The sequence below is a fragment of the Prinia subflava genome, chromosome 1 (assembly GCF_021018805.1).
Source record: "Prinia subflava isolate CZ2003 ecotype Zambia chromosome 1, Cam_Psub_1.2, whole genome shotgun sequence".
NCBI classification, from domain to species: domain Eukaryota; kingdom Metazoa; phylum Chordata; class Aves; order Passeriformes; family Cisticolidae; genus Prinia; species Prinia subflava.
The window spans coordinates 133952297-133978988 of record NC_086247.1 but is presented as its reverse complement, the minus strand read 5'-3'; the positions used below and the strand labels follow the sequence as shown (position 1 = coordinate 133978988).

The window sequence follows — 26692 nt, the reverse complement described above, 5'->3', positions numbered from 1 at the left end:
GGATTATATTTGACAGGACTAAATACTTGACATTTTATGGAAATTATAATTACCAATTTGGTAAAGGCAGTACCAAATAATGATATTTACATGTGACATAGAAGCACAGACCCTTGTAAATACAAGAATAAAACCAGCTCTGGTGTCCCAACAGGCAGAGTCTCAGGAAAGAGAGAGCAGACTTATATAAAGATATGGAAGAACAATGCTGTATATATTTACTTGATCTATATTGCCTTTCCTTTTTTCCTTTTCAAAAAGGAGAGCTGTTTAAGGCATTTTTAGCAAAATCAAGAGAATGCTCAAAATGCTGAAGAGCCACCAACTGAACCCAGATCCAAAAGTATTGCTATGAGTACCACATGCTGTGTGAGAAAAGGTTGTCAGAGGGGCACATTTCCTCTCAGAAACATTGTCTTATACAAAGGACACTGCCAGCTCTTGAGGTGTAATACAGTGTTTTTTCTGAAGTTCCAAACTCCTGGAAGCAAATAAATTTGGCAAGGTTCTCACCTGGTATTTAGATAAGAAAGCATATTTCTAGCACTCTGTGTTGATCATCTTCTCTTGTTGACTTATGTTACTTTGGATGGATTTTTTCCCCATGTTTTCTTGCCTTGAATACCAAAGAGAAGATAATTCCCAAATAAAGCCCCAGCATGATGGTGAGCAGGGCACTGTCCCCTGGTGTGCCCCGTGCTGAGGCTCCCAGTGAAGGTGCACACACACTGACCTTGAGGCACGAGTCTGCCTGGGAGGCTCTGTCCCAGCCCTCGGCACACGCGGCCACAGGGAGCTGTTCCGGAGGAGCAGGAGGTGGCACTCCTGCTGCCCGCTGTTTGCAAAGATAATTTGATGTCTTCTCACAGCTAACAACATCCCATAATCCAGCTGCAGTTCCAGGTGCCATGACAACACAGCCTTGCTCTTTCCCTTTGTGATGTGGAAAAGAAACGAGTAAAACCAAAGCCTTACTTGTTGTGTAAGAAATGAGACTTTGGCTTTTATTCATTGAAAATTAGGAAAAGAAAGATGCAGATTATGCAGATTAAAAAATATCCTAGATATAAAACTGTTTTTAATACCACCTGTCAGAGGCCAGATATGGCCAATGAGTCCCACAGACACAGCTTTACCAAAACCAGAGATTTGCAGCTTCAGAAGACAGATCTTCCTTATCTTGCCACCCCAGGGAAATCACAGAGAAAATGGCTCTTGACTATATTTACATACATAATAGATGACCTGACAAGTACTTTGGAGTTCTCAATATCCTAGTAACTCAGTTTTAAGATGGGTGATGTCAAGTACAACAGGTTTGTTTTAAGGCATAACTAGCTGTGTGAAGGCAGGAGCTCACAGGCTGCTGCTAAGCTGTACTGCTGAAATGCCAAACAGCTACAAGCTCACTGCTCATTTCTCTTATATGCACTTTGTGGGTCAAAAAACTGTCCAGAATATTTTTTCTAAAGCTGATGAGTTGTTGTTAACTGGTGTTAAAAATGGCAAAAAATATGATACCGTGGACCTTATTAACTCCTGCATGGTATTGCCTTCAGTCTAACCTATCAAATTCTGTCTCTGCACACCTTGGCAGGAGGTTGACTTACACCAACACCTCTGGCTGTGACAATGCTGGTTGCACTGGTGTCAGGCACAGGTCTGATGGTGCTGGCCACCTACACCTACAGGCACCAAACCCAGTGCCCACTCTAATTTCTAACCAGGGGAATGAAAGCACAAAGCCACGTGAGTTGCAGCTGAATTCCTGTCGCAGGGCTTGAGCCCATGCAGAGCTTACCTGGCATTGCAGTGTTCCAGTGTGTGAAATGAGGAGTTTCTCCATTGGTCCATCTGAAACTGCCTCGTTCTTCTGTGTCAGAGAGACCAATCCAGAAATATTTTTCAGACCTCAGCCCCGTCAGACTAATCAGAAAGGTTTGCTCATTTCTGCAACGGGAAATGGTGTTCATTAACAGCCAACATTAATTTAAGTGATACAAACAGAGGAGTGTTAACATGACCCCAAAACAACAGCTCCTAAATGAACTTCAGGCAAAACCCTGGTGGTCTTTAAACTGCAGTCAAAAGAATTTAATGAGAATTTAATGAACTTTATTCTTACAGCTGAAGGCATCTGAAATGCCACAAATTGCTGCTCATGTGGGCTTCCAGTTGTATTCTACTCTTTTCACTGTCTTTCCAAATCTTTGAGGTGTCTCAAACAGACCACCAAGATAGGACAAGCTGTCAGCTCTGCTACCCGTCATCTCTGGAGGCAGTCGTGTTCCTCAGGGGCCATGAAGCCTCTGAAGCCTGACAAGGATGTAGGTAGATTAGAGATGATACATTCTGGCTGTAGGAGAAGGCAGGTTCTGGGAAAGATTTCCTACATTTGTTCAGAATTTGGCTTAGAAGGTAGTTTAGAAAAGTATTTATTAAAGCTTTCCTATCATAATGAGACACCACCTGTCATTAAGCAGGTGTAAATTTTAGTACCTACTTTCCAACAGAAAAAAATCCCAGCAAACCAAAAACCCCACCAAATCCAGAAGTTGCTTTAATTATGAATGGAAACATAAGAGGGAACTATTTAACTCAAAAAGCCCCCATTTTGAAAATTGTTACAATGGATTAAGTAGATAGTCCTACAACACTGAGTTGTTTGTTTAGGGTTTTCTTGCATGAATAATCTTTGCATGTCTTGCTACAATAATTTTTTTTTTTAAATGCTGATGGAATCAGTACAATGGGTTCAAAAATGGAAAAGTTTAGCAAGTTTCTCTGTTAAAAGCATTGATTTTTAAATTTTCCCACCTGCTTTCCACCGTAGCTAGATAAGCTTTGCTCTCTTCACATGTCTTATTTGCTTCTGAGAATGTCAAAAGGGCCGAACCCACCAAGTAACAGTGAAAACCATATCTTTTCCAACCCTGTGACAAACATAAGATTTTTAATGTGCAGTGGAAAGAGATGTCAATGTAGAAATTTCTCTGCTCTTGTGTATATAAATGTTCAATGCTTATTTGTTGCATCCGAGTTTAAAACTAGGATGAGACTGGACTGATCTGTTAATAAATAAAATCTACTTTTTGACTCTGTTCACTCCGACAGAAGACCTTTTTGTTTAAGGGATAACATTAAGATCTCAGTTTTCATCTCTTTTATGCATACGTGACTTTTCAAAGAAAATTGTGGCTGTGCAGTTTGCTGTGGCTTTCCAGTGCTCTGTAAGGTTAAGACTGTGTAAACTGAATCTATAAAGAGCCTGGATTCATTCAGGGACACCTGCAGCTTCAGCTTTCCAGAGCTGCACAATCAGACATGATGAAATACCAAAATACTGCAGTACAGAAAGGAATTCACATACAAGCACAGCCCCCCGAAGATTCCCCTGCCACTCCCAAGCACAAGGAGTGAGGAGATTTTCTAGGGCAAGCAGTGCTTGCTTTCAGGGAGGGTGGAAAGGAGGAACATCAGTAAAACAACCCCACTTCTGGCTCTTACAGAGATCTCTGCTGACCAATACAGACAAAATGGTTTTCTGAATCACAGGTGGCTCATCTGGGAATGGAGGGCAAGGCAGTAATCATGTACATGTAAATGAATCTCAACTTTCTTCAACGTTTTCAGAACAAAAATGAAAAATGCACATTTAACTGCTAGCAGGAAAATACCAGGTTGCTTCAACAGTAGATTTGCTATAATATACAAAAACAGTATCCAAAGGAAGTAAGAACTAGTAAATTAACTCCTATACATTTCTTTAAAGATTATTATGTATGAAAGAGAGCATTTACTTTCTGGCAGCCTAAGTCCTCGATTGTCTCTTTTTCAGAGGATTCTGATGAAGGCTTCTTTTTACAGATGTAACCAAGTTGCTTATCACAAACATCAGTTGCCCAGTATCCATCCTAGAGTAGCAGGGAGAAAAAACAAATGTCAAGAAACGGCACACGTAAGCACAAGTAGTGTTTTTCCTCTTTCTTCACAAGGCCAACTGAAAATTTATTTAAAATTTAGAGACATCTGTAGTTTAAGATCCATTTAATGCTGTTTTGAAGTGAAAGAAGTAAATTAATATTTTGAAGTGTCAACATTGCTTTTTATCATAACTTTTAAATGAAAGGATTTGTAAAGGTCCATCTCATCTGGGGCTGATGTGATCTGCTCCTGGAGAAGAATTATTTCTCTACACTGTTGGAAAAATGATGAGTTAAACCTAACTAATGCACATCTGATAGTGTTGCAGTAAATCTAATTATTTTATCCAGCAAAGAATCTGAATGTGACTGACTACTTTAAAAAATACAGCCTATTTAAGAAGAGTTTTTCCCTCATCCCCGCCATAAAATCTGGTTTAGGATCAATTATTTGCTGTCTAATTCTGGCAAACATTAACATTATTCCATGACATAAAAGTTCTTTCAATAACATCATGCATTTCATACTATCATTTTCAATTTTTTTCTTTCAAAATTCATGACACTTTTTGTGAGTGCATACAGGTGCATGCACATGCAGGTAAATGTATCAAACAATCACGTCTTGCAAGAAAATAAAGTTTGTGAGTCAAGCAGTCAGAAATACTACAAAATTTTACATTAGTTTTTTTGGCAGGTAGATGACAGCTGAAGAAACATGCCCTACTGCCATGTCTCTGTGCATCGATGCCATGTCTCAGTGATGTGACACTGAGGGACAAAATTGTCTATCTGATTGGAATATGAGGTATGCAAATATCCCCTCTGGTACCCACACAGGCTACTAACTAGCTCATCCCTATTCCTCTCTCAAAGCTTAAACTTTTTCTTTGCTGAAACCAAGGGAAAGAATTCAATGCAAAATTTCTGGATTAGAATTTTCACCAGGCAGAATTTCACAGAATTTCAGAAGAGGGTACTAAGAAAAGGCTTTCTTCTGATGTCTCTTGAACTCTCAGCTTGTCTTCTGGTTGATACCAAATTTTGGAGCCAAACCAAAATCAAGATAATATAAAGAATGATACCGGAATAGGCCCATAAGTAAGTGATGTTGGGTTGTTGCAGTTAGTGATTTGCACAGCTGTAAATGTTGTACCTGTCCCTTCATAGCCACGCAGTCCTCCAGGCCGCTCGTGTAGATGGGATGCCTGCGCTGCCATTTGGTGAAGGTCACAGGAGTCCCGTCGCTCCACTCGAAGGAGAAGTGAGCTTTCAGGTCATTCAGACCCAGCCACAGCTCCTCTGTTGGCTCTGAAGCATGACAAGGAAGGGGTTTGGTTACTCTCCACTGTGCAGTGAATGTTTGCACCTGCAGAACCGGTGGGGACTGATCTATTTGGTACGTGGTACACAGGAGGTGGTCTTTGTGCTTTTATAAAAATGCTGTTTCCTCTCAGATATTTATAAGAGATATGCTGTGGGAAAATAATCAGATTCCATTCAGAAATGCTGATTTTAATGAACATAAGGCTCTTCGTAGCAGGCAGAAGATTTTTCCAAACCTTGTGTGATTCAGAAAAACAAAATGGTCCTGAGCATGAAGATTTTGAATGGCTGTGGGTGTCCCACCTCAGAGGAGATGATACTGAGGCCAAGCCATGAAAACATCTGCCAGTACATAAGAGGACTTGTGTTGGCCCATCAGGTGTGTTCACCAAAGCCAGCATCTGCAGTGTCAGGACTGACCCAGGGAGCATCAGAAGTTAAAAGGTACTGTTTTCATAGAAGGACATACTGAAAAAGGCTAGCATCAGCAAGGGGTTTGAACCTCAGCAAGAAGCTTATCTTTTAGGTTTGTAGCTCAGCTCTAGAGCCTTGTACATAGAATATAGGTGCCCAAAGTGCAATTATTACAGATCTTTATGTGTCTTTGGACACATAAGAACACTTTTTTTGTTTTCTTCTCCTCCTTTATAATGTTCTACAATGTGGATTATTTCCTGTTAAACATAGATATAGTTCTGTATTTGTGCAACAGCAACAACATAAAAGAGCACGGTAAGTTGGATTCAGTCTTTCACTTGTGGTATTTCAGAGAAGTGTGATAATGGGAAGTTCAGCTTTTATGTCACAGATGGAGCAAATGAAATACAGGCCTACATACATACTCACTGTAACCAAGCTGTGACACTAGAAAGCTGTATTCAGCAATGTTGTGGATGCTTGCCAAATCTCCATCTTGCCTCTTACATGAAGACAGAGCATCTTCCCATGTTTTGGGGTCCCGGTGAATTCTGTAGCAGTGACCTGCGTATGGCCACCAGCCATCTGTGCACTGAACAGGCCTCAATTCCTCTAAAATCAGAACACAATTTTTCAGAACAAGAGGAAAATAGAGGACACTAGAATGAAGTCTCTTGAGTACTGTTTACAAAAATGGGACTATATGAATAAACATAAAACTGTAGTTGACAATGCAAAATACATTCAAATTAAAAGCAAATATCATGAAGGCACAGAATGCTAAATATGTAAATAGAATGAATTCTCCTTAAACAGAGAACCACTGAAAAATGCCCACAGTGTTTCAGAAATGAAATAATGATCTGTGAGAAACGAGAGGACAAAGCAGACATCAACCTCTCCTCTGTTTGTCCCCTAGAGCCACTTGGTCTTGTGCTGACTGCAGTGACTCACAGTGGCTCTGCCTGCTGGTCTATGCTTTCTCACAAACAAACATATTTTTCAGGTATGTAAAACATGAAACCATTCTTTGACAGCTGCAGGTCAGTAAACTTTGTAAATGAGTGGGGACTCTCAATGGCTTTTTAAATTCTCAAAAACGATTCTTCTTCTTCCTGCATTTCTTTTTAAGTTTAATACTGGAATAAAGATTCTCTGAATTTATTTCTCTACTTTCTTTAGTATATCTTGTTCTTTAAAAGTAGATTTTACAACATTCCCAGTGGACCCCTCTTGCGTGGGGCATGTTCACAGCAGTGCTGATGCATTGGGGTGGCCCACGAACGCAACAAGGTCTGTGTCAGTGTTGTTGCTGCTCTGCTCGTATGAAACCAGAGCATTGCAAACTGCAGACATCAGACAGAGGAGGACTTTTGTCATGGATATATGAGTAACTGCAGTTATTCATTTGGAGCAAATGAGAATAATATTTCTACCACATTTATGCAATTTTGCCTTTTGGCATGGGTTACCATGACGGAGCATCTACATTCTGTCATGCAAGAATGAATGATAGAATGATGGAACAAATTAATTGTAGTCTCCTATGAATGTTTAATACACAAAGGGAGAAAAAAGGCAGCATATAAAAGTCTGTGTGTCTTGCATAGCTGTGTCTTTGGAAGGTTTCTAACATCTTCATTGAAAAAATAATGTTGCATACAAGTTCCTCTTCCTAGAAGTCATAAAAATCCTTCTTTTTATTTGACTAACCTACCTTTGGGCATAATGTCAGGTTTTGAACTGAAGGATCCTTTTTTACAAATGTAGCCTAGTCTCTGGTTGCATGCTTGGTTTTCCCATTTAGCATTCTTTTTGGGATTCAACACTCCACAGATTTTCCCAGGGAGCAGGAAAGGACTTCCTTTAAGTAAGAGAAAAAATAGAATCTTACAGTAAGAAATTAATAAAAAATATTAACAGAAACATCATATTACCAGTGGAAACATCTGCTTTTTGTGATTCCTTGAATCACTAATGGGAAGAAGCCCTCCCCTACAGGATAACTGCCTGGAAGTTTATAGGATGCTACCTTTAGTCAATATACTGAGAGTGAAATAATGACCCTCCACTGAATTTATTATCAGGACAGTATTGGGAAATGTCTAATTCTTTTCCTGACACTCTCGTTCTTACAGGAAGAACTGCTGAAACTGGACCTTTATCTTGTGTCAAAAACTTCCTAAACTTTAGGATACTGAGTTTTAAGTTACATTATCCTTCCAGTATATTTCAAGAATTTCACAGTTTTCTTTTCCTATGAAATAGCTTTTTTCTCTTCTGTGTGTACAAATCTGTGTAAGCAGCAAGGGAAATTTCCTGATACAGTTTTGAAAACAGAGAAGAGTTTAATTTTTCCTTTGCCACCTTTGTAACTTTTCCAAATCAAGAGACAGCTTGGAATACTCACAGCACAATGCAAACACAGAACAAAAGAAAACAAGAAGAAAAGAGAAGAGAGAACTAGCCCTGTATGAGGACACCACAAACCCACTCCATTTCCCTTCCTGGAGTGGACCAGTGCAATTTTTCATAAACTGTTGAGGAATTATAAGCTCAATATGTTCTCTATATGTTTAGAAATTCTCCAAACAACATAATGCCAAATGGTTTTGCTACCTTTGCAAGATTTGACTTATATTCACACTCGTGGACAACATATTATAGAAAATTTTGATCTTTGAAATGTAAGGTTATGGTCACTCCAAATGACACTCTGCTCTCATGAGCAAGCTCTCTGTTCATATAAAATAATAGAATAATATGCTGTAACTGATATCCACTGTGAACTTTGTAATTTGGAAATGTTAGTCTTATGACAGGAATCTAGGTGTTGAGGTATTCAGAATGGGCTTTCCGTAAGTAAAGTTAGCTAGCACAATTTTTATTAGTCTTATCAGAATTAATTCAAAGATTACAAAATAGATACATCTCCTACCTGGAGCCCAGTTTAAATATCTGAAAGGGCTGCCCCCAGCCCATTGCCATCCACTGTTGAAATCCAAAGCGTTCAATCCAATCCAGAAGGCAAAACCAAATTCTTTAGTTAGCTCTAAATGAGAAAAAAATCCCTCAGTTGTATCTCTCCATTCTGATTCATAGTTTCTGATCATCTAACAGAAATTAAGTGTAAAGTAAGAAATTCATATTTCTTAGTTTAAGCCCCAAAACAGCACTTTCTGCATTTCTGAGATGCACTGATTACAAAAAGTAGAATTTGTAAATTATCTATATTGATTTACCAGGATCTTAGTAGGGCAAATTAACATCTTGTTTCACTATTTAAATAAGACTTTAATTTTCTCACTTCCTTTCATTAGAACACAAGGCATGTATAAAAGACCTGATTTTCATAAGGGAATTTTCCGAAAAGTTTCCTGTTGCAGATTTCATGTAGTAAAAGAAAATGTGAATGTGTCAATAAGTTTTTTTCCAGTGGTTTTTTTCTATGAGAGTTCTTTCAAAGCCTTCTTTACACTGTTTATAACCAAAAGGATGCCCTGATATCTGTGTCTGAAATCCGCTGGAGTTATTTCATGTATGCTGCCATATTAGGACCAATCTAACCATCATATGTTCATCTGAAAATATTAATAATCCTTGAAACACAGTGGAAGAAAGTAAATTAAAGGACCAGCCTGTAGCCCTGGTCAGGAATGAGCACCCTTGCACAAAGGTGAGCAGAGAAACCCTTCCCCTGGGACAGACTGCAGGAGCTGCAGGAGCTCCCATCTGGAGCACAATGCTGGCATGGGGACATTTCACCCTCAAAGAGATTTGTGACCAAAAACCCCCAGGAAGTGGAAGGGCAGCTCAGACTTTCCCCCTTTTGGTGGCTGCTGAACCAACCATGACACCCTGCCCTCTTTCTTCTCTGAGGCAGGCAAGAAGGCAGCAACTGCATCACGTTAAGGTCTTGTTCTCTATCCTTTTACCTCCTATATATGCTTGCTCCTGAGTCTCTGTAATGCTTAGTAGTTCTGCATTTTGCTGCTGACAGCTTTTCCTTGCTTGGTGCCATGTTAGAGCTGATTCCGAGTTTATCTGATAGAGAATACCAGTGGAAATATCTTTAGTCCAAAATCTTTCTGTGTCATCTGGAAGAAGTAACATAGATGAGTGTTCTAGTGGACTCATGTATACCAACTAAAAGAAAATAAAGGGTGTAATAATGCAACATCTCCCAAGATGCACACTATTCATCAGAAAACTCTAATGAAATAAATCCTGTATCAAATTAGAAAAATTTTTAAATTAATTTAAAATTTAATTTTAAATTAAAAATGTTATTTTAAATTTGTATATTTTTAGAAAGGAGTTAATTGCTTCCCAATATTTTCTTTTAGATTTTCTCATACTGCAAATGCAATTCTAGGTAAACCAGACATATCTATTGATTGAAATAAAGAGATTCCAGAGTCAAGTTAGAGGAGAAAAGCAAGTCTGTAGGTGAACTATGACCCTGGAGGCTCTTCATGCCTGATGAGTAGGAACTCCATCTTAGCTCACCACCAAGAGAAGCATTTTTTTTCCAAAAATGACAGAATGTGGCCTTTGACAGCTTGAGAAACAATAAAAGAAGTCTTTGTAGCACCAGTGTACAGCTCAGCTGCTGTCTTTGCAGAGCAACTAGTAAAATCTGGTGAAATTGCTGTGTTATTGGGAAGGCCACAGGTGAAACCAATGTTTGTGTCCTGAACTGGAAGGATCCAAGTGTAAGTTCATTGCAGAAGACAAAATATTGACCTATATGGAATGCCTGAGGAATGAAGAGAAATAAGAATTTTTTGAAAGAAAGATGAATGTCTGAATAATAAAATCAATGTCTAAATTCATGCTGTTCATGCCATGCATTTAAGTCCCATAAACGAGCCTCTTCACCCCTCTGGTTCACAAAGAGGAAGAGTCACCTCCAGCATTTGAGTCAGAACCTTTCTGGGCTGAACCACTCTTTGGTGGCACCTCTTGCTCTCCATTCACTACAGAGAGCTCTGGGCCATTAGGACGAGTGTCCAGTCAAGTGATTTTCATTTGGGCTGCTCTAACAAAGTCAGGCAGGCTGGGGTGTAGCTGGCAGCTCATAAAAAACCTGGTAGCTCAAGAGGGTTTGCTCAACAATTCATGACAAATTAATAAAGAAAATGCAAGACTTACCTGTTAGTGGGCAAAACCCATACAGTTTATCAGCATCAAAATCTGCAGTGGTTGCACACCAGAGCAGCCCATCTGACCTGCCAGCATCAGTGCACTCATTGTACTGCTTGTCTTTGTATTTGAAAGGGAATACACAAGGCTCTCCACTGGCATTTCCTTGTAATGTAAAAGTAACTAGGGAGAAAAAAGTATTAAGAGGACATGAAAATAATAAAATAATATGCCTTTCTAGTAATGGATCTATCTACTATATATTTGTCTATCTAAATTGAAGACGCATGCAATATTTATAAAAATTATTATAATTTCCTTCCTGGTGTAGCTACAGATTTTAAATAAAATGTTTTAGTAAAATGAGAAGTTTAAATACTATGGTTAGAATTTGATATATGTACACTGTACACATGTCAAATTCTGTGATGAAAAGTTGGTGATACATTGTGGTTTCTGAAGAGAGAAAAACAACAAGATCTGAAACAGTGAGTTCACTGCATTTTTGTTTGCTGCACACCTCAGTGTTTGCTTTATTTGCTTGATTACTCTATCCATAACCACTCTTTCACCCCATCTATTGCTTAACTCTTGAAAGAAAAAGGGTGGCTGACCAGAGAAAATACAGACCAGATTGTCATGAGCATATTTGCACAGTGAAAATTTTAGGTTCCAGTTGCACATTTCTCCACTTGGAGAAGTCTTGCAGATTCATCCTGAACTCAGATTTTTTAAGGTTAGCAATGCTTCATATTTTAAAACTATTACAATATAATGGGAATGTTGTTTTATCGTGAAATTTCTGATATAAGATCTCAGTCTCATGTTCATGAAAACTAGTTCCTCCTCTCAGTTCGCCACACATTACTGCTTTACCATTTCTCTCTATAACTGTACCCAACGACAGACAAACATCTTCAGAGTAGAACTTTTCTTCTAATTTGGTGAGACTGGAGGGGAGGAGCCAGTTCTTCCTTCTCATGCCTCATATCACAGGGCAGAAAGAGAAACTCACACAGCTCTCATGTAAATATGTAAATCCCTCGACTGATCACTGCACCATGGATATGATGTGGAAGGTAAATGGAAAGAGGTCCATGCTTCCTCATCTTTCATTTCACTCCCACACAATGCCATCTGATTTAATCTGATCTGATTTAGGATTTCCACAGAAAGAAATTCCAGTTTAAAGATCCTTCTCTTATTACTTCATTTTTTCCATCATCCCTATACCCACCCCCCACTTTTATTCTTTGAATCAAGAACTGCCAGGGTACCTAACACACTCTTTATGTTAGTAAAGATCATGTATCAGATCATGTATCAAATCTGATAAAACATAGAAAATAATCAGCCTGTGCATTAAAACTGCAAAGGTGCCCAAGGTAAAGCATTTTCATATCTAGTTTAATACAAAACTAACAGGAAACTTACCTGATGACTCTAGTGAATATTGCATGAGGGAAAGGAAAACTAGAAACCTGGAGAAACTCATTGTAAATGTAACTTGCATCTCATTCTTCTACCAAAAGTTGGATTAGAAGACTGGCAATGTACAAAAATCCGCTTCTCTGTAGATAGTAATGGGTCCTTCTCTGTGTCAACGGGCTGATGGATAAAACTCTGTACTCTAAATAAGGAAATGTCTTGTCACATGCTATTTTGAAATAGCTGGAGTGCACACTGTAAACACTGCTCTCTTTGAAGAGCAAGCCCCTTCCAAAACTGAAGTCTCCATCCTTGTAACTAGAGGTGGAGACATTTGTCATCATCTGTGACATTGCTAATATTAATACAGGTTAGTTGTTGGGGTGCTACACAGGACAGACCTGGAAAAGCAACTGGAGAACTGGGGACAAGAAACCAGAAGTGAAATATCAGTAATCAAAACCCTCAAAATTTTAATTTATCAACTTTGATTAATTCACTTTAATTAAAGTTTTAACCCTGACATCTCAGAAACAGAGACAAAATGCCAGTGGTTCATGCATTGCAATAATGTCACAGCACTATATATGTAGATAAAGAGAGCAAACTTTACAGAAACTGCAGTTTTCAGTGTGTTATGAGTCCTTGCTCACTTTGAGATAAATTTAGCATAATTACACTGGCTTATTTGATCCCAGTTTGGGGCTGGGCTGTTCGTAATTTCTTGTCAAAGACCTGAAAAAAGTGAAGATGTGAAGATGTAGTCTAGTGGTAAGCTTCCCTGTCACAGAAAGGAAACTTTTGCCTGGAATACTTCAATACGTTACCAAATAAAAGGATGTGTTTATCTATCTGAGAAATTCCTAATGAGGCTGTTTCAGGACAACACCAAAGACAAGCTAAATTGGAAAAGCTCCTTTTAACCTGTGAGTAAAGTGCTCGTCTGAGGACTTGTATTGGCATGGCAGTTTTTCACAAATATGCTGCAATGCCCTACTGCAAATATTCACAAGTCCTGGTATTCCTTCTGCTTATTTACATCAATGAAATTAAAAGAAGTTGTGATAATGAAATTGAAAAAATCAAGAAGTGAAATAGCCAGTAGTGATATATATATAGAAGCTGAACAGTAGATATCATAGAAGGAGCAACTATTGCTGGTTTGGTTTTTTTTTAAAGACTGTTAGGGAAAATTGTTGCAGGAACCAGAAAAGCTCATTGACTTGGCTATAGAAAAGAGTAAGAGAGAAAAATATTTTCTAAAAAAAAATCTGGATTACAGCAAAATTAGGAACTGAATGACTGGTTTAATGATAACTATTTTATTTGCAGGTTACATTAAGGGAGGGCTTAGCATGAGCAAGGCTTGCAAGAGTAGCTCTAAGTTGTAGAGCTGAATGGTAACACAGGCACCAATGTGGTGGGACATGAAGAGAAGCTGAGCTTCCTAAGTGAAACCATATTTCAGATACATCTAAAATACCAAAATGAAATTGCTCTTACAAAGGAAATCCCAAGGAAAAATCCCTGGAGGACACAATTCCTGCCCACTTCTCTCATTTGCCTCACTAAGCCTGGCTCTAGTTCAAACTGAGCTTTTTTCTCCCTCTTGTATAAATGGATGCTTGTGAGGATTCATCCCGGGCTACAGAGGTGGGGAAAGATTAATGCAGACACTGGGGTAGACTAAAAGAGGAACTGAGTACTTCAGAGGTCCCCCTTTGGCATGACCAACCAGCTTCATGCCAGTTACAAACTCTTTGGGGTCAGTATCTTGTGTGCTGCATAACTTTGTGTCTTAGCAGTGTCCTATGCTGTTGCTTGTATTTACACCGAGTGGAGTTCAGTGCTTAGGAAAGCAACTAAAGCAACTACAGTAGTTGTTTTTCTTCTTTTCCTTCTTCTTCTTTTTCTTCTTCTTCTTTTTTCTTTTTTTTTTTTTTTTTTCTTTTCCCAACTTTCCAGCTTGCTCAACAGACTCTGTGCAGCCTGGCACAGAGGCAGGTTGTTCCCTGCAGATATTTGCTAAGCACTCTTTCTAATGAAGTGTTTTGTTTCTTAATTGTATTAAAAACTCACTTAAAAGCTATCTTGTAGTGCTTTCTACTGTTTTTGTGACATCTAAAATCTAGTCTCTTGCAGATTTCTGGTACAGTACCATCTGCTGCATTCCTTAGTTTTCAGTTCCTTTTTCTTGCACTTAAAAATGGGAAATTGATGCTTATTTAAGCTGAACTCAAAGTGGTGAGGAGAGAAGCCCTCCTTGTTACTGACAAAAGAGTTATTGTGCTGACAAAAGCACCTCCCTTCCCCTTTCCCCTCACTTGATTTACAGGGAATGCTGAAGCTGAAAATGATACTAATAGAAAACTTATTTATTTATTTAAATCATTAACAAAAAGAAGCAAGAATTTCAAGGTAAGAATACTTTAATTCATGTAAGTGAATACAATACAGTTAAAAATCACATTTTTGAATTGAAGAATGATGACAACTTATATCTGGTCTTAATATTCTTTACTGGCATGAACTGTGTTTTCCATAGAAGAAAATGAACATGACAAGGTTTTCTATCCCAAAGTTTTCTGAGAAAAGAATATGAAGCAGTTTTAGAAGTGTAATAAGATTTAGCCACAAGGAGCAATAAAAGTAGTGGTCTGATGCAGTGAAGTTTGTGGGGCTAAATGAGTTCAAGTTTGCAAAAGACTTAGGTTCTAATTTTTGAGACTTTTTAGTGTCCTCAATATCACAGCAACGCAATTCTAAATGGCATTCACACTTTACTGGACATTCATTCTCACTAGTTGACTTTCATAGTCCGTTTTCAGTATGTGTAATTGTTTTTGACAAGGTCTTTTTGCACAACCATCCTTGCTAAGGCACTTCAGAACATCTTGACCATTACAAAATTATAACATCAAACTCTGATTCTGACTTCATAAAATATGCATGATAAAAAAAATCAGTGCAAAAAGAGGAAAGTGATTTAAGATTACATTAGATCTCACTTAAGATTTCACTAGAGACTTTTAACAGATATATCCTTTAATGTCAGCAAGTAACTTGCTGCTCCAAGAAACATGCTGCAGCACCCATTCTCACCAATTCTTCAGCCACCAAGACATCATTTTAATAGTGTTTCATTGCCAGAATCTGTTGAGAGCTGGTTTCATCTTTTTCTTTTGTAGAAATAGGCTGCCATGCCAGCTCCAAAAACAGTTAAAACAGCTAGGAAAATGAGTGGCCAAACAGAGACATGAACAGGTGGGTGAGTCTCTTCATTCTCTTCCTTGCCTGAAATGAATCCATATAACTGTGAGAAACCATAGTATTTTTTATTTCTACATACAACATGAAAAACCTGAAGGAGATGCCCTCTCCTGCCTGAACTTGAAGGCTGTAAATCTGAGCCCTGAATTGTTATCAGTAGTCAGGTCTCTGCTCCCAGATGGTTTTTGTGGATCTGGAGCATAGTGATGTACAATGCATGCACTGGATTCTTATAAGAATTTAATGAAAATGTATGCCTTAGAAGGATATAGGATGCTAATTATTGGAAATTAATTTTACAATATTTTTGTTACGTGATCTACAACAATACCTTTGGAAGAATCTTTCATATACACCCACATAGTTTCCAACAGCCTTGTTAAAGCTCTCTGTAGCTGTTCTCAAAGTTCTTCTCAAGTTCTGGTCACTGCTGAGCTTGCAAGCTCAGGGCTAGCCCTGCAGCAGTGCCATTGGCCAAGAGCAGGTGAGGGCTCTTGTGCATGGAAAGGCACTGTGGGGTTACCACGAGGGACTGATAACTGCACAGCCAATCAATCAATTAACTGAACACTAGGACCAGTTCTCTAAAAGAGAGTGGCTTGAGAAAACTCATTTTAAGCTTTTCCTCTACTTATATTTTTGTTAATTTTCTTATGAAAGCTCTTACCTTTTTGCTTTTTACGGCTCCCGTTCAGCTCAACTTCAATGAACAGCAGAGAGAAATCATATGACATTTTATTAGAATATGTACATTTGACTGTTTGGAAAAATAGCTCAGAAACAAAAACCCCTAAAGTTCTACCATTGCGTTAGTAACATACATGTCTGCTATAAAAGGCAACAAATTGAAAAAAAAAATACATTGCTAAGCTTTCGTCTTCCTACTTAATATTACTTTATCCACTTTTGAAACTTTATACTGTTTTTATATTACCAACATTAAAATACTGACTCTTTTTAATGTTCATTCAAAATACCTTTTCAAATTTTTCCTGAAACATGAATTTTAATGTACTAAGAACATGATGTACCACTCTGGAGATTAGTTTTACATGGCATATTTTGAGAGGATCTGCATGTCTATCTGTTACAGAATGTTTGATTTCTAAACATCTTTCCAAGAAAATGTCTACTGAATCACATGAGTAATCTTCCTATTTGCCTCTGTGTAGGATAGAGAAAAATGAAAAACCTTTATAGCTTTGGTTTTTTTTGCTGTTGAAGTGCAAAAAAAAACAGTTTGGCACTCAGAAATGAAGAATTATACACATAGAGTTAAATGTTTCTAAATTATCATGAAAGAATTTCTTCTCTTGGCTCTTCTACATTATAGTTTGCAAACATCCTTGATACCTAGAGGAGAATTTAAGCAAAACGTAAAGTGAAAGAAAAGCAGAATGCAAAATTAATAGATACAAACCAACACTAATCCCTACTAAGGCAGGAAACAGTACATATGGGAGCACTGTATGATTCAATGGATGAGCTGTAGAGATTCCTTATTATTGTAGTAGTATGTAGGATGGAATGTAATTTGGATGTTTTCAGGAAGTCTTTAATAAGGATTAACTGATTTACTGCCATGGCCATGTGCTGATTTAAGCACAGAAATTAACAGTGCATGAGAGATGACTATTTCCTGTTTACAATTCAGCACCTTTTTCTAATTAAAGACTACTTGGAAAATGAGTAAATGCTAACTCCAAATTTTCAGTTATTCTTTCACCACCTACCATGTCTTGAGATGTCTTTAGCGTTGAAAGCAATTTTTTTTTCAACTTTTCATCCTAATAATAGAATCTTAAAACTGGGGCTTTACAGCCAGCCTTTACTTGTTTTTTCCTGTTTCCTTTTTTTTTTTTTTTTTTTTTTTTTTAGGTTTTCAACATAGGACAGAGATGCTATCCCTGATTCACTGGAAACAATGCACAATGAAAAACTGGAAAATTAAACCTGATCTCACAGCTACTACAAAAGAAAGTGCAAAGGTTTAACCATGTGCAACCCACCATTTTTTTTTTTTAGGTTAGATAGATTGACTTTTAACATCTGAGTTAGAAGAATAAAATGATACTGCTTTTGTGCAGACAATTTCCTTTGTGTCTCCACTAGGGAATAATTCATGTAGAGTTTTATCTCTGAAGCATTAGTCTGGTATATACAGTATTGTGTGAAATTTTCCAGAAGTACTGATAAGATGGCTTCTCTAATGACTTGAAGTTTTCATTTAGAAAGGAAATGTTCCTCATCTCATTACTGCATTACAAACAGGTGACCTTTTAGATTCTCCTGGGCATTACTGAATCAGGGCCAATATGAAACCAGTTTGGTGTGTTGGGCAGTAATATATTTTCTGAGAGTAACAAGCTAGAAAGGAAGACTGATAATTCACATTGATTCCTCCTTGCAAGGGTATAATAACTGTTACAGCAAACAGTTCTTGGAGCACCCTTGCACAGGTGTTTGACAGGGGCCATATCAATGCCTCTGTTAGGTACTCAAAAGTTTCTGAAAGTTTCATTCTCAGCCTAGGCTGTACAGGATGTTAGTGTATTTCCATGTGACTGTAGACAGTGATGTAGAGAGCCTGTAGTCTGCAAAAACAGTCAACTACAAATGGTTGGAGAAGTGGGATATGCCAAACAAAACTGCCAGGAATTACTTTCAGACCTGTAGTGAGGGGCTGTAAGAGCTACTAGTGGACAGATCTGTTCTGTCACTAAGGGCTGACAGATTGAGGACTTACCTTTGGGTTTTTTGCAGATAAATCCTTTTTCAGCAGAGCAATCACTTTTGTCCCAATAGCCAGATGGTGCAGTCATTTCCACACACTGATGCTCCACACCAAACTCTTTCTCCTCCCAGTTAACAAAGTCCAGGACTGCATCATCCAGCCACAACCACTGGCCTACAGAGCAACTCACAGAGTAAAAGAAACTTAAAACGCATCTATTTAATTAATATTTTAACTCCTTAGCTCAGCAATTTACTTTAAATATCTACAGTAAGCCACTCTTCAGCTGAAACCCATGGGGTTTTTTGGAAATGTACAGTAATCCTCAATTTTCTCATATTAGAAATGCATTTTCCCATGAAAAATTGAAATTGACACATACCTTCCACATTCTGGTAAAGTCCTATCCAAAAACCACCTACTTTATTTCCAAGTGGTTGAATTTTATGAGTCAGAAAGTGAGATTCATCCATGTTCTCTATTGAAACCAAGGAAGCTCCTGAAAGGCATTAATGAGCAAATAACCATAACCTACTTGAGCAATCACTGTAATGACCTCCTCTTTTTAGTCTCTACCAACAACAGCTTCTGGCAGTGTTAATGCTGCTCACGTGGTCTCTCCACTGCTTCTTGCAGAAGACAATGACCTGGAGGTACCTAGAGGCTGTGGCCCCCCACTGCTGCCCCAGGATGGTATCCCACAAGCCAGGAACTGATGTAGAACAGGGAGGCTGCACAAAGTCAGCTTATTTTCATTGTGCGACCCTTAGAACAGCTTAGTAGGTGAAAAAATATTTTAAACTTTTTTTAAATCAATATATTTACATTTTCATGTTAGTTTTGTATAACCATTGGTAGAAATATTTTTAGTTGCTAACAAAGGCTCTCACCTAAGCGAGCACACTCAAGGGAGGCCAGTGCCCAGGTTCTCTCAGCTGATGCTTCAAGGTAGTAGCAGTGATTGTGGTAAGGGATCCAAGCTTGGAGTTCATCTCCTTCAGGACAGTCTCCAGGCAGCTCAGCAGGGTCAGTAGGAGCTATCTCTAAAGAAGCCATGTGGTATGAAATTGGTATTGCACTGTGAGTCATCTGCAATTCTATGATATGTGTGTAAATAGTGAGGGATTTTCCTCACCCAGCTTTATCTGTCTGGACATCTACTCATGACTATTCCCACATTTCCCCAACCCAGACAACAGGGAGAACTAAGCAGTCAAAAGTGTGAAACATCTTATGTCTCAAATCACATTTCTCAGGACATCAAATTATATCCTGCAACATCTAACTAACTGCTTTGGCAGTACTGTAAGGAAAGCAGACACTGAGGGATGATACAAATCTTAAGTTTGCATTATCACAACACAGAAAGCTGTTGTAGGCTAATGAATCATTAATGCCACGGTCCCATGTTGTCTGGCTGCTTGGTCTCTTCATGTTTTCACTTTATACAAAAAAGAAAGCCATCAGAGGAGCATGCCTCTGCCAAATCAGACTCTGGTTCTGATCATGGGTACAACTCCAATCTACTCTGATGGATCTGTAGTTCTTGCACTGCATAAACTGACCAAATGTATGCAGCCTTAAAACATAAAGGAGGGGGAATAGCATGATTCTACAAAATCTAGATGCAAACATGCCTCTGCATATAGCTGCAAAGAGTAAAAGAAACATTGCCACGGCTCTTACAGTTTGAGCTCTAGCAATAGCGAATGGAAGAGGAGCTCTTGTCTGTGTTTCAGCTCAGTGACACTCGTGTGTGAGCTTGCCCAGCTGAAGTTCATACAGCCAGTGCACAAACCCAGCACTACCTATATTAGACACACTCGTGTGATTTATGGTCATGTCTTGTAAAGAGCAAGGTGTACCTTGAAGATAGAGCTTCATCCTATGGAAACAGTTTTACCATGACAGCAGTGCAGCCATATAGATTTGCACAAGAGCCTTTCCCGTGCCCAAATTCATACATCATCCAATAGCAAACATCCACATTCTGCTGGGAGGTAGGTGTTACCCTGAAGCTTAGTCCTCTCCAGGGGTAGCCCAAGCTAGAACAAAGTCTCCAGGATTAGGAGAATTTGGAGTCCCGTGGAATTAGGAATGTATCTTTAAAATTGTTACATGCCTTTGCTTACCATCTGATATCATGCAAACTGAAAAGTAGCTTTCATTGCAAGATGCTGTTTTCCAGGTACCATCAAGATCAAGGTAAACACAAGCATTGTTCTCCTTTGGTTCCCCTGCAGCCCATTTTGTGTACCTGGTTTTCCAGTCATTGGTCCATTTGTGATAGCCACCAGTCTGAAAACAAAGGAATTCTGCTAATAGATTTTTTTTTACATTAAAAGTTCTGTTACATAAATATAGTATAAATATAATCATGTGTCTATTTGATTTTGTTAGGAAAAAAGTGCCGTTTTTTAAACCCCATTAACTGTTCTAAGCAATGTCACCAGGCAATTTGAATTACACAAGAACTACTTATGAACAGTGTTTAACACTGCGTTGCATTTGGGAAGGTTTTTCTGAAGCAACAAATCTCTACAATATGACAAAATGGACTTAGATAAGGCCGTCTTAGGTCATTTAGTAAATCCTACATCAAGAGAAGCAATTACAGAGAATTTGTCCTCTCTACTCTGCTTTATTTAAATTAAAATTGGGAGCAATTTGTGCATAAGATTACTTGACATTAAACATTAACCAGTCATCTTAAATCTTAAAACGTCTCCCTAAAACTCACAGTAACTTCTACTAATATAATAATATTAAGTATCTCCCTATATGGCAGGGCATTTGACTTTCAGATTGGCCAAGTCACTTCATGACAGCTGCACTTTCTGGCTCTCAGTCTGCAGATTGACTTCTTTTACTGTTTCTGGTACTTTCTACTTTCATCTTTTCCTTCTTGTGTAACCTTTTCTGTGATTCTTCACTCCTTTTAGTGGATGAAAATCCTTGACTCATTCTAGCATTACCCCTAGATTTTTGTGCATTTACACAGTGAAGCCATGCAGAATACAATCTTGCACTGTTCTAAACTGGTCGTCCAGAGGACTATTAGAGCAGGAAAGTTCCCTGAGCACCTGCCCTCCCATCTATCCAGCACTTACCACATTGCTGTTAAGACCAATCCATACAGGTTTTCCAGATTTCAGCATCTGGATCCACAAGAATGAATGGATGTAGGCATCTGAAATGCTGGCAAGTTCCGCAGATTTGTCTTGACAGTTTCTTCTGGCCTCTTCCCATTGCATTTCAGATGAAATGACTGAATAGCTACTGTCACCATAATGAGTAAAGCCAGAGGCTGGGCTTGTTGTTGGTACTTCAGGCTGTGAGGGAACTGTGGAGGAAAAACTGAGTGGATGAATTTACAACATATTGCTCTTCAGCAGCATGCAAGCCATAAAAAATTAGTCAGAATGTCCTAGTCAATAAGTCAAAATTGTTTTTTAAGCTCATGAACAAAACAATAACAAAAACCAAAATAAAAATGAACAAACAAAATAAACTCCCCCAAACGCAAAAAAAAAGTGCCAAAGATAACTTTCAAGACATGGAGCAAATTTGTGAATGTTAACAAGATGAGTGAACTCCTGGATGCTCCGAAGCAGTGTATACTTGCTATAGACTTGACTGGCCCAGACTAAGACTCCTAAATTGCATATTTCAGATTCTGTGTTTTAAGTTGTTTGACTAAATCTGAATATCTGAGTATACATTTATTTCTTTAAGACTTTGAGGCCTGATGTCAGTCACCACTCACTGTTAACTCCAAGTTGTTGGCCTGTCTGTAAGGGCTGCCAGAATGTTGCCTGCATGTTTGAGTCAGGCAGTATATTTTTCCACCCTTGTGACTAAAAATATATTCAGAAGAGCTGGAATGGGGATGAAGAAAATTAAAAATTCCCCCATAAAACTGTATATTTTCTGTGTAGGGAGAGGGTCTTCTTACAAGCATGTTATCCCTGCTGAGAGTGAACAGGCTGCAGGAACTGACTGCAATGAAGGATGAGGGAATAATTTTTACTTTAATAAAGCTGAAGTAAAATTGTTTTTTTATCTGTGCTTTGCCTTCTCTATTCCTGTTATATGCTTGGTCATCTGGGATTTGTATAATTAAAATTCTACAGGAGAAGAGTCAACATTCATTACTCATTTTGGTGTAAAAAACATAACAATATTCTTCTACAATAAAGACACTTCCAAGAAGCTGTACATTTTGATTGACATCGTATGGTATTCAGTAGAAATAGTGAGAGGATTAAATGTTCTGCTCAGATTTGTCCAAGAGAGTGGGAAGATCACTGCAAGAACATGATTTATACTGCATTTAGGCTGGATGCCTAAACCTCTTATACTTGACTGAGAAAAAAAAATTCATTTATTGTTCTCTATTATAATTCATGATTAGGTACAAAACCCCAATTAAGATAGTGGTTCCTCTTCAGCAATTTCTGTGAAACAAATTGTACACAATTTAAACATAGCACTGGCTTAGCACTTATGGAGCTCAGAAAGCCCGAGATTCAGAATGAGGCTCCAAGCTGGAAGAAATCACATCAGGTTATACATTCATCTTATCTAACCAAGGCATCCTTTCTCTTTAGGAGACTGGGTTGAACAGAACTCACGTGAATCCATCTGGCACACATAGCCTCTTTTGTTGTCACAGCTATCATCTCTCCACTTCCCATCTGACCTCATGATGAAGACACAATCTGTCTGAAGGGCAGAGGAAGAGACATAACTATTACAAAAAGCAATGAGGAGAGGGTGAGCGGCAGCTCCTGCACTGCTAGTGCAGGCCTGATGGCAGAGAGGAGCTCACTGAACACCTCTGCAATTAGTTCAAATTTCTCAGGTTTCTGCCAAGCAGCTCGACCTGGTATTTATTAGTGACCCCCTAAATTTGAACTAGGCTTCCACTGGTGCCAGCTAAGGTCTGGAAGAAGCCAATTAAAACCCATTTTACCAGTTTTATTAAGAACCCTATTATGACTGTAAAAATGGCTAAGATATCTATTATAAATCTTCTCAGTTCTGATTTATGGTTAAGTACATCCGCTTCAAAACATTTTTTATCAATGAGAAAAACAATAAAAAAGCAACTATTAAAAGCTCTAGTCTACACAAGTCTAACTGAGTCTCTTGCAGAAAGTAGATGATCTTTGCTGGTTTTTTTATAGTTATATCAAGTTACCATTATCAGATGTAACAAAATATTTTCTCTTTACTTCCTTGTGTTTAATTGCTCCAGTATTTCCTTCATGACTGCCCTGATTTCAGGATTGGCCATGGCAGTCTTTTGGCATGTGGTCTAAGTTTCTCCTTTATGCTGAATTAAGTAAGTTTTAGTCATCAGCAAGTTTACTGATAATAGATGTTAAAAATCTTGGGTGATTAATGGCCAAACATTTCCTCAGAAATTATCACTTTCAGAAAGGAGAAAATTAGCACTTTCAGCAAAGAAATAGTAATTTTACTGAAGATATCAATTTGTACCATCCGAAACGAGTAAAGCAGTGTGAGAGCACATTAGCCAGGAGTGGGACATCTACACAGCCAAATTATTGTTGCATCAAAAATCTTAATTTGTTTTGTTTATCATACCTTCCGTATGTTTGGTGTTGCAGCTTTAGTACTTGCAATAATGCAGTCTGAGGAAGAACTGATATAAGTTTCTCCAAGCTTCCTTTACAGAGCTGGTTTTTTTGCAATATTTCAGATGGAAGGCTTAAAATTCCTCTTCTACAGAATCTTTGCCAAACATTTGGGTGTATTTGGAATCATAATCAGATGATTTGCTAAACCTCATTGTGCTTACAAAAGGACTTGTTTCAGCATCCTGTTATTGCTGCTGTAGCTTTTCTTCTAGGAAAATCAACTAGCTGCCCAAGGTATACAGGTTACTTAAATTTCCTTTACCTCCAGAGCATCATCTGCCAATTCTTCAAAGTTGTAAAAGTCAAAGAAGCTTTGCTGTTTTTCTGGTGCACCATTAGCCCAGTTGGTGTAAGAAACAGTGCTTCCATCTGTCCAAAGAAATCTGGACTCTCTGTTGATATCATTCATCCCAATCCAAATGTTAGTTGTGGCATACTTCAAATGATAGAAAAGGAATGCTGGAGAGAAGCAAAGATTTCTCATTAAGGAGAGCTCATCATGACTTGCTCAAAAGAGGGAAAAATATGCAAAATCCCAGAGTGGGGGACATAATAAAGGGATTTTCCACTACACAGGTCATTTGCTGTAATTAGATGTTTAAGGAATAAGCATCCCTTCCCCACTGTGTATGCACACACAGGGTTTCAGAAAATCCTACTGCCAGTGAGACAGACAGGAAATACAGATTTCTTTTAGTATAAGAGATCTGTGCAACCACCTTCAGAATACTCTGGAAGTTTCATGAAAGCAAAGCAGCTGAAAGAACTAGAAACAAACTTTATTTCTTATATGTGATAATTCTAGCTATTGCCTTGCAGACTGAAGTTAAAATAAACCACAGACTTATCTGTCTAATAAACAATTTTCATCAGGTAATCCCATATTCTATTTTAGAGAGCACAGCAGTTTCTTTAGTGAGAGATTGAGATTTTTTTCTTTCAATAGAGCCCATATACATACCTTGCACTTGTTCATTTGGTATAGCAGCCAGATTTCCTCCCAAATTGAAACAAACATCTCGTGCAGCATGCCACGTGAGATTTCTTGTTGTATTGGAAGCAAATACTTTGAAACACTGGAAAAAAATCAAGCACTTTTTTCAAACTATCAAAGACTGGAACTATTGTATGTGAATATTATCAATTAGCTCTAAGATGTACTTTTCTGCAGAAAAAGAAATCAGGGTTGGAATGACTGACAGAGCTCAAGAGTAGAGGGTCTGGATGTCTACCCAGGCATACACTTATCCCCCCTCACTGCACAAGGTGCAATCTGGGAGTCTGGTATCCAATGAACTGATTGTAATGAGGTCAAGTACACAATCACTTTTCACATTTTCATCTGCCTTCTTCCTGCAGTGATGGAGGCATCATTTGAAACCAAGAAAATGTGGCTTTGGGTGACACAGCTGCAGGGAAAAATATCTACTGTGCTTTGTCCTCCTTCTGATGGCTGTGGTTACCACTGTTCCTCCCGCCAAAGGGTACGAAATATCCTTTGGCACAGTGCCCTAACATTCTGAGGATGCAATAACAGCACAGTCTACATAAATTAGACAAAACAGCCTTAGGTAGACGGGACTTCAACTCAGATTGGTACAAACCCTTCTCTTATGGCAATGAGGACTTCCAGATTGTGTCTGAATGCAAAGCTGTACTCAAAACAATTGTGGTTTGGCATCATCTTTCTGAATTCAGGCTTTGTGAACCCCTACAGCCCGAAGGGATTGTTCAAACACCTTCATTCTAAACTTTTCCACTTTTTTTACAAGATTGACCATTACAAATTTGCATTTCTAAACAAAATATTGTACATGAAGAGAGTGGGACAGGTTTTCTTAAGCAGTAACAGTGTGTTTTAAGCCTGCGCTAACTATGCTCTCTAAAATATATTCAGCATACGTCTACTTTTACCGTATTTCTCTGCAAAGTTAAATGTCTATAGTCACCTCAAAAAAAAGCTCAGACATCCAGTCTGCACATTTTGACTAAGTAATTCCTCTCCAGATTTACTTTATATTCATAAAAATTTTTGAGATTTTTAGGATTTTCTTCTCAGTTCTACTGCTTTACACATTTACTGAAGATATTTGTTGACATACCTTGTCATTAAAAAAAATCCAACTTTCTGGACATCCTCCAGGAGGCAGTGGAGAAGGTAATGTTGAATTAATAGAACTGTTATGTTTTTCACATATAAATTTATTGTCAGAACCACAGTTAATGTCATTCCACAGGCCTGAAAAAAAATTCAAGATCATATATTGTTTACTATTTAGTAATAATAATTTATCACTTTTTTTTTAATAAACACAATTTCCTCTATTTTGTATTTCAAGGTACAGCTTGATCTGAAGGTAAAGTAACCATGGCACCTTCAAATAAGCTCTAATAATAACAGCACTGTAGTCCCTCGTAGTTAATTTGAGCTTCCTGACCTATCTGCTCCTCATTCAGGGCTCTGTCCAGTGTCTATACCTGTTTGGGGGGGGTGGGGTTGAGCTCTGGCATGAGCAGGGGAAATACACCAGCAAGCACATTTGAGAAGAAAATGGACCAGAAATTGATAAGAAATACCAGATCAATCTAATGGCACAATACAGTGTTCAAACATACTGCATGAATTCTTTGTAAAACTTAAACTGAGAGATCAAAATGTACACACTAAATTCCCATTAGCCTCAATTAAGTTGCAGAAATAGACCCAAGAGGAAATAGAGCTCTAGGATTTGCAGAAAAATTGCATTTCAGTGCACTTGTATACATATCTTAGGACATTAGAA

The 26692-nt window shown here is 38.2% G+C and overlaps 2 protein-coding genes across 2 annotated transcripts in view; both read right to left on the bottom strand.

Annotated features, from left to right (window-relative positions):
• The window catches only part of LOC134558912 (macrophage mannose receptor 1-like), a 32987-nt gene extending 20508 nt beyond the window's left edge, over nt 1-12479 (bottom strand). Inside the window, exons 1-11 of the mRNA XM_063413233.1 lie at nt 12246-12479; nt 10821-10994; nt 9602-9763; nt 8605-8718; nt 7384-7530; nt 6096-6278; nt 5080-5234; nt 3801-3914; nt 2818-2933; nt 1802-1950; nt 734-933 (exon numbers count right to left, since the gene is read on the bottom strand). Coding sequence (XP_063269303.1) covers nt 734-933; nt 1802-1950; nt 2818-2933; nt 3801-3914; nt 5080-5234; nt 6096-6278; nt 7384-7530; nt 8605-8718; nt 9602-9763; nt 10821-10994; nt 12246-12324 — 1593 coding nt within the window. The 5' untranslated portion in view covers nt 12325-12479. The remainder of the gene's footprint in view (nt 1-733; nt 934-1801; nt 1951-2817; nt 2934-3800; nt 3915-5079; nt 5235-6095; nt 6279-7383; nt 7531-8604; nt 8719-9601; nt 9764-10820; nt 10995-12245) is intronic.
• A 2171-nt stretch (nt 12480-14650) lies between these two features.
• Nucleotides 14651-26692, bottom strand: part of LOC134558904 (macrophage mannose receptor 1-like) — a 33756-nt gene continuing 21714 nt past the window's right edge. The window contains exons 20-30 of the mRNA XM_063413220.1: nt 26012-26148; nt 24871-24985; nt 24172-24368; nt 22878-22968; nt 21354-21586; nt 20376-20541; nt 19134-19286; nt 18626-18742; nt 18256-18417; nt 16177-16209; nt 14651-15533 (exon numbers count right to left, since the gene is read on the bottom strand). Of these exons, the coding sequence (XP_063269290.1) occupies nt 15409-15533; nt 16177-16209; nt 18256-18417; nt 18626-18742; nt 19134-19286; nt 20376-20541; nt 21354-21586; nt 22878-22968; nt 24172-24368; nt 24871-24985; nt 26012-26148 (1529 nt within the window). The 3' untranslated portion in view covers nt 14651-15408. The remainder of the gene's footprint in view (nt 15534-16176; nt 16210-18255; nt 18418-18625; nt 18743-19133; nt 19287-20375; nt 20542-21353; nt 21587-22877; nt 22969-24171; nt 24369-24870; nt 24986-26011; nt 26149-26692) is intronic.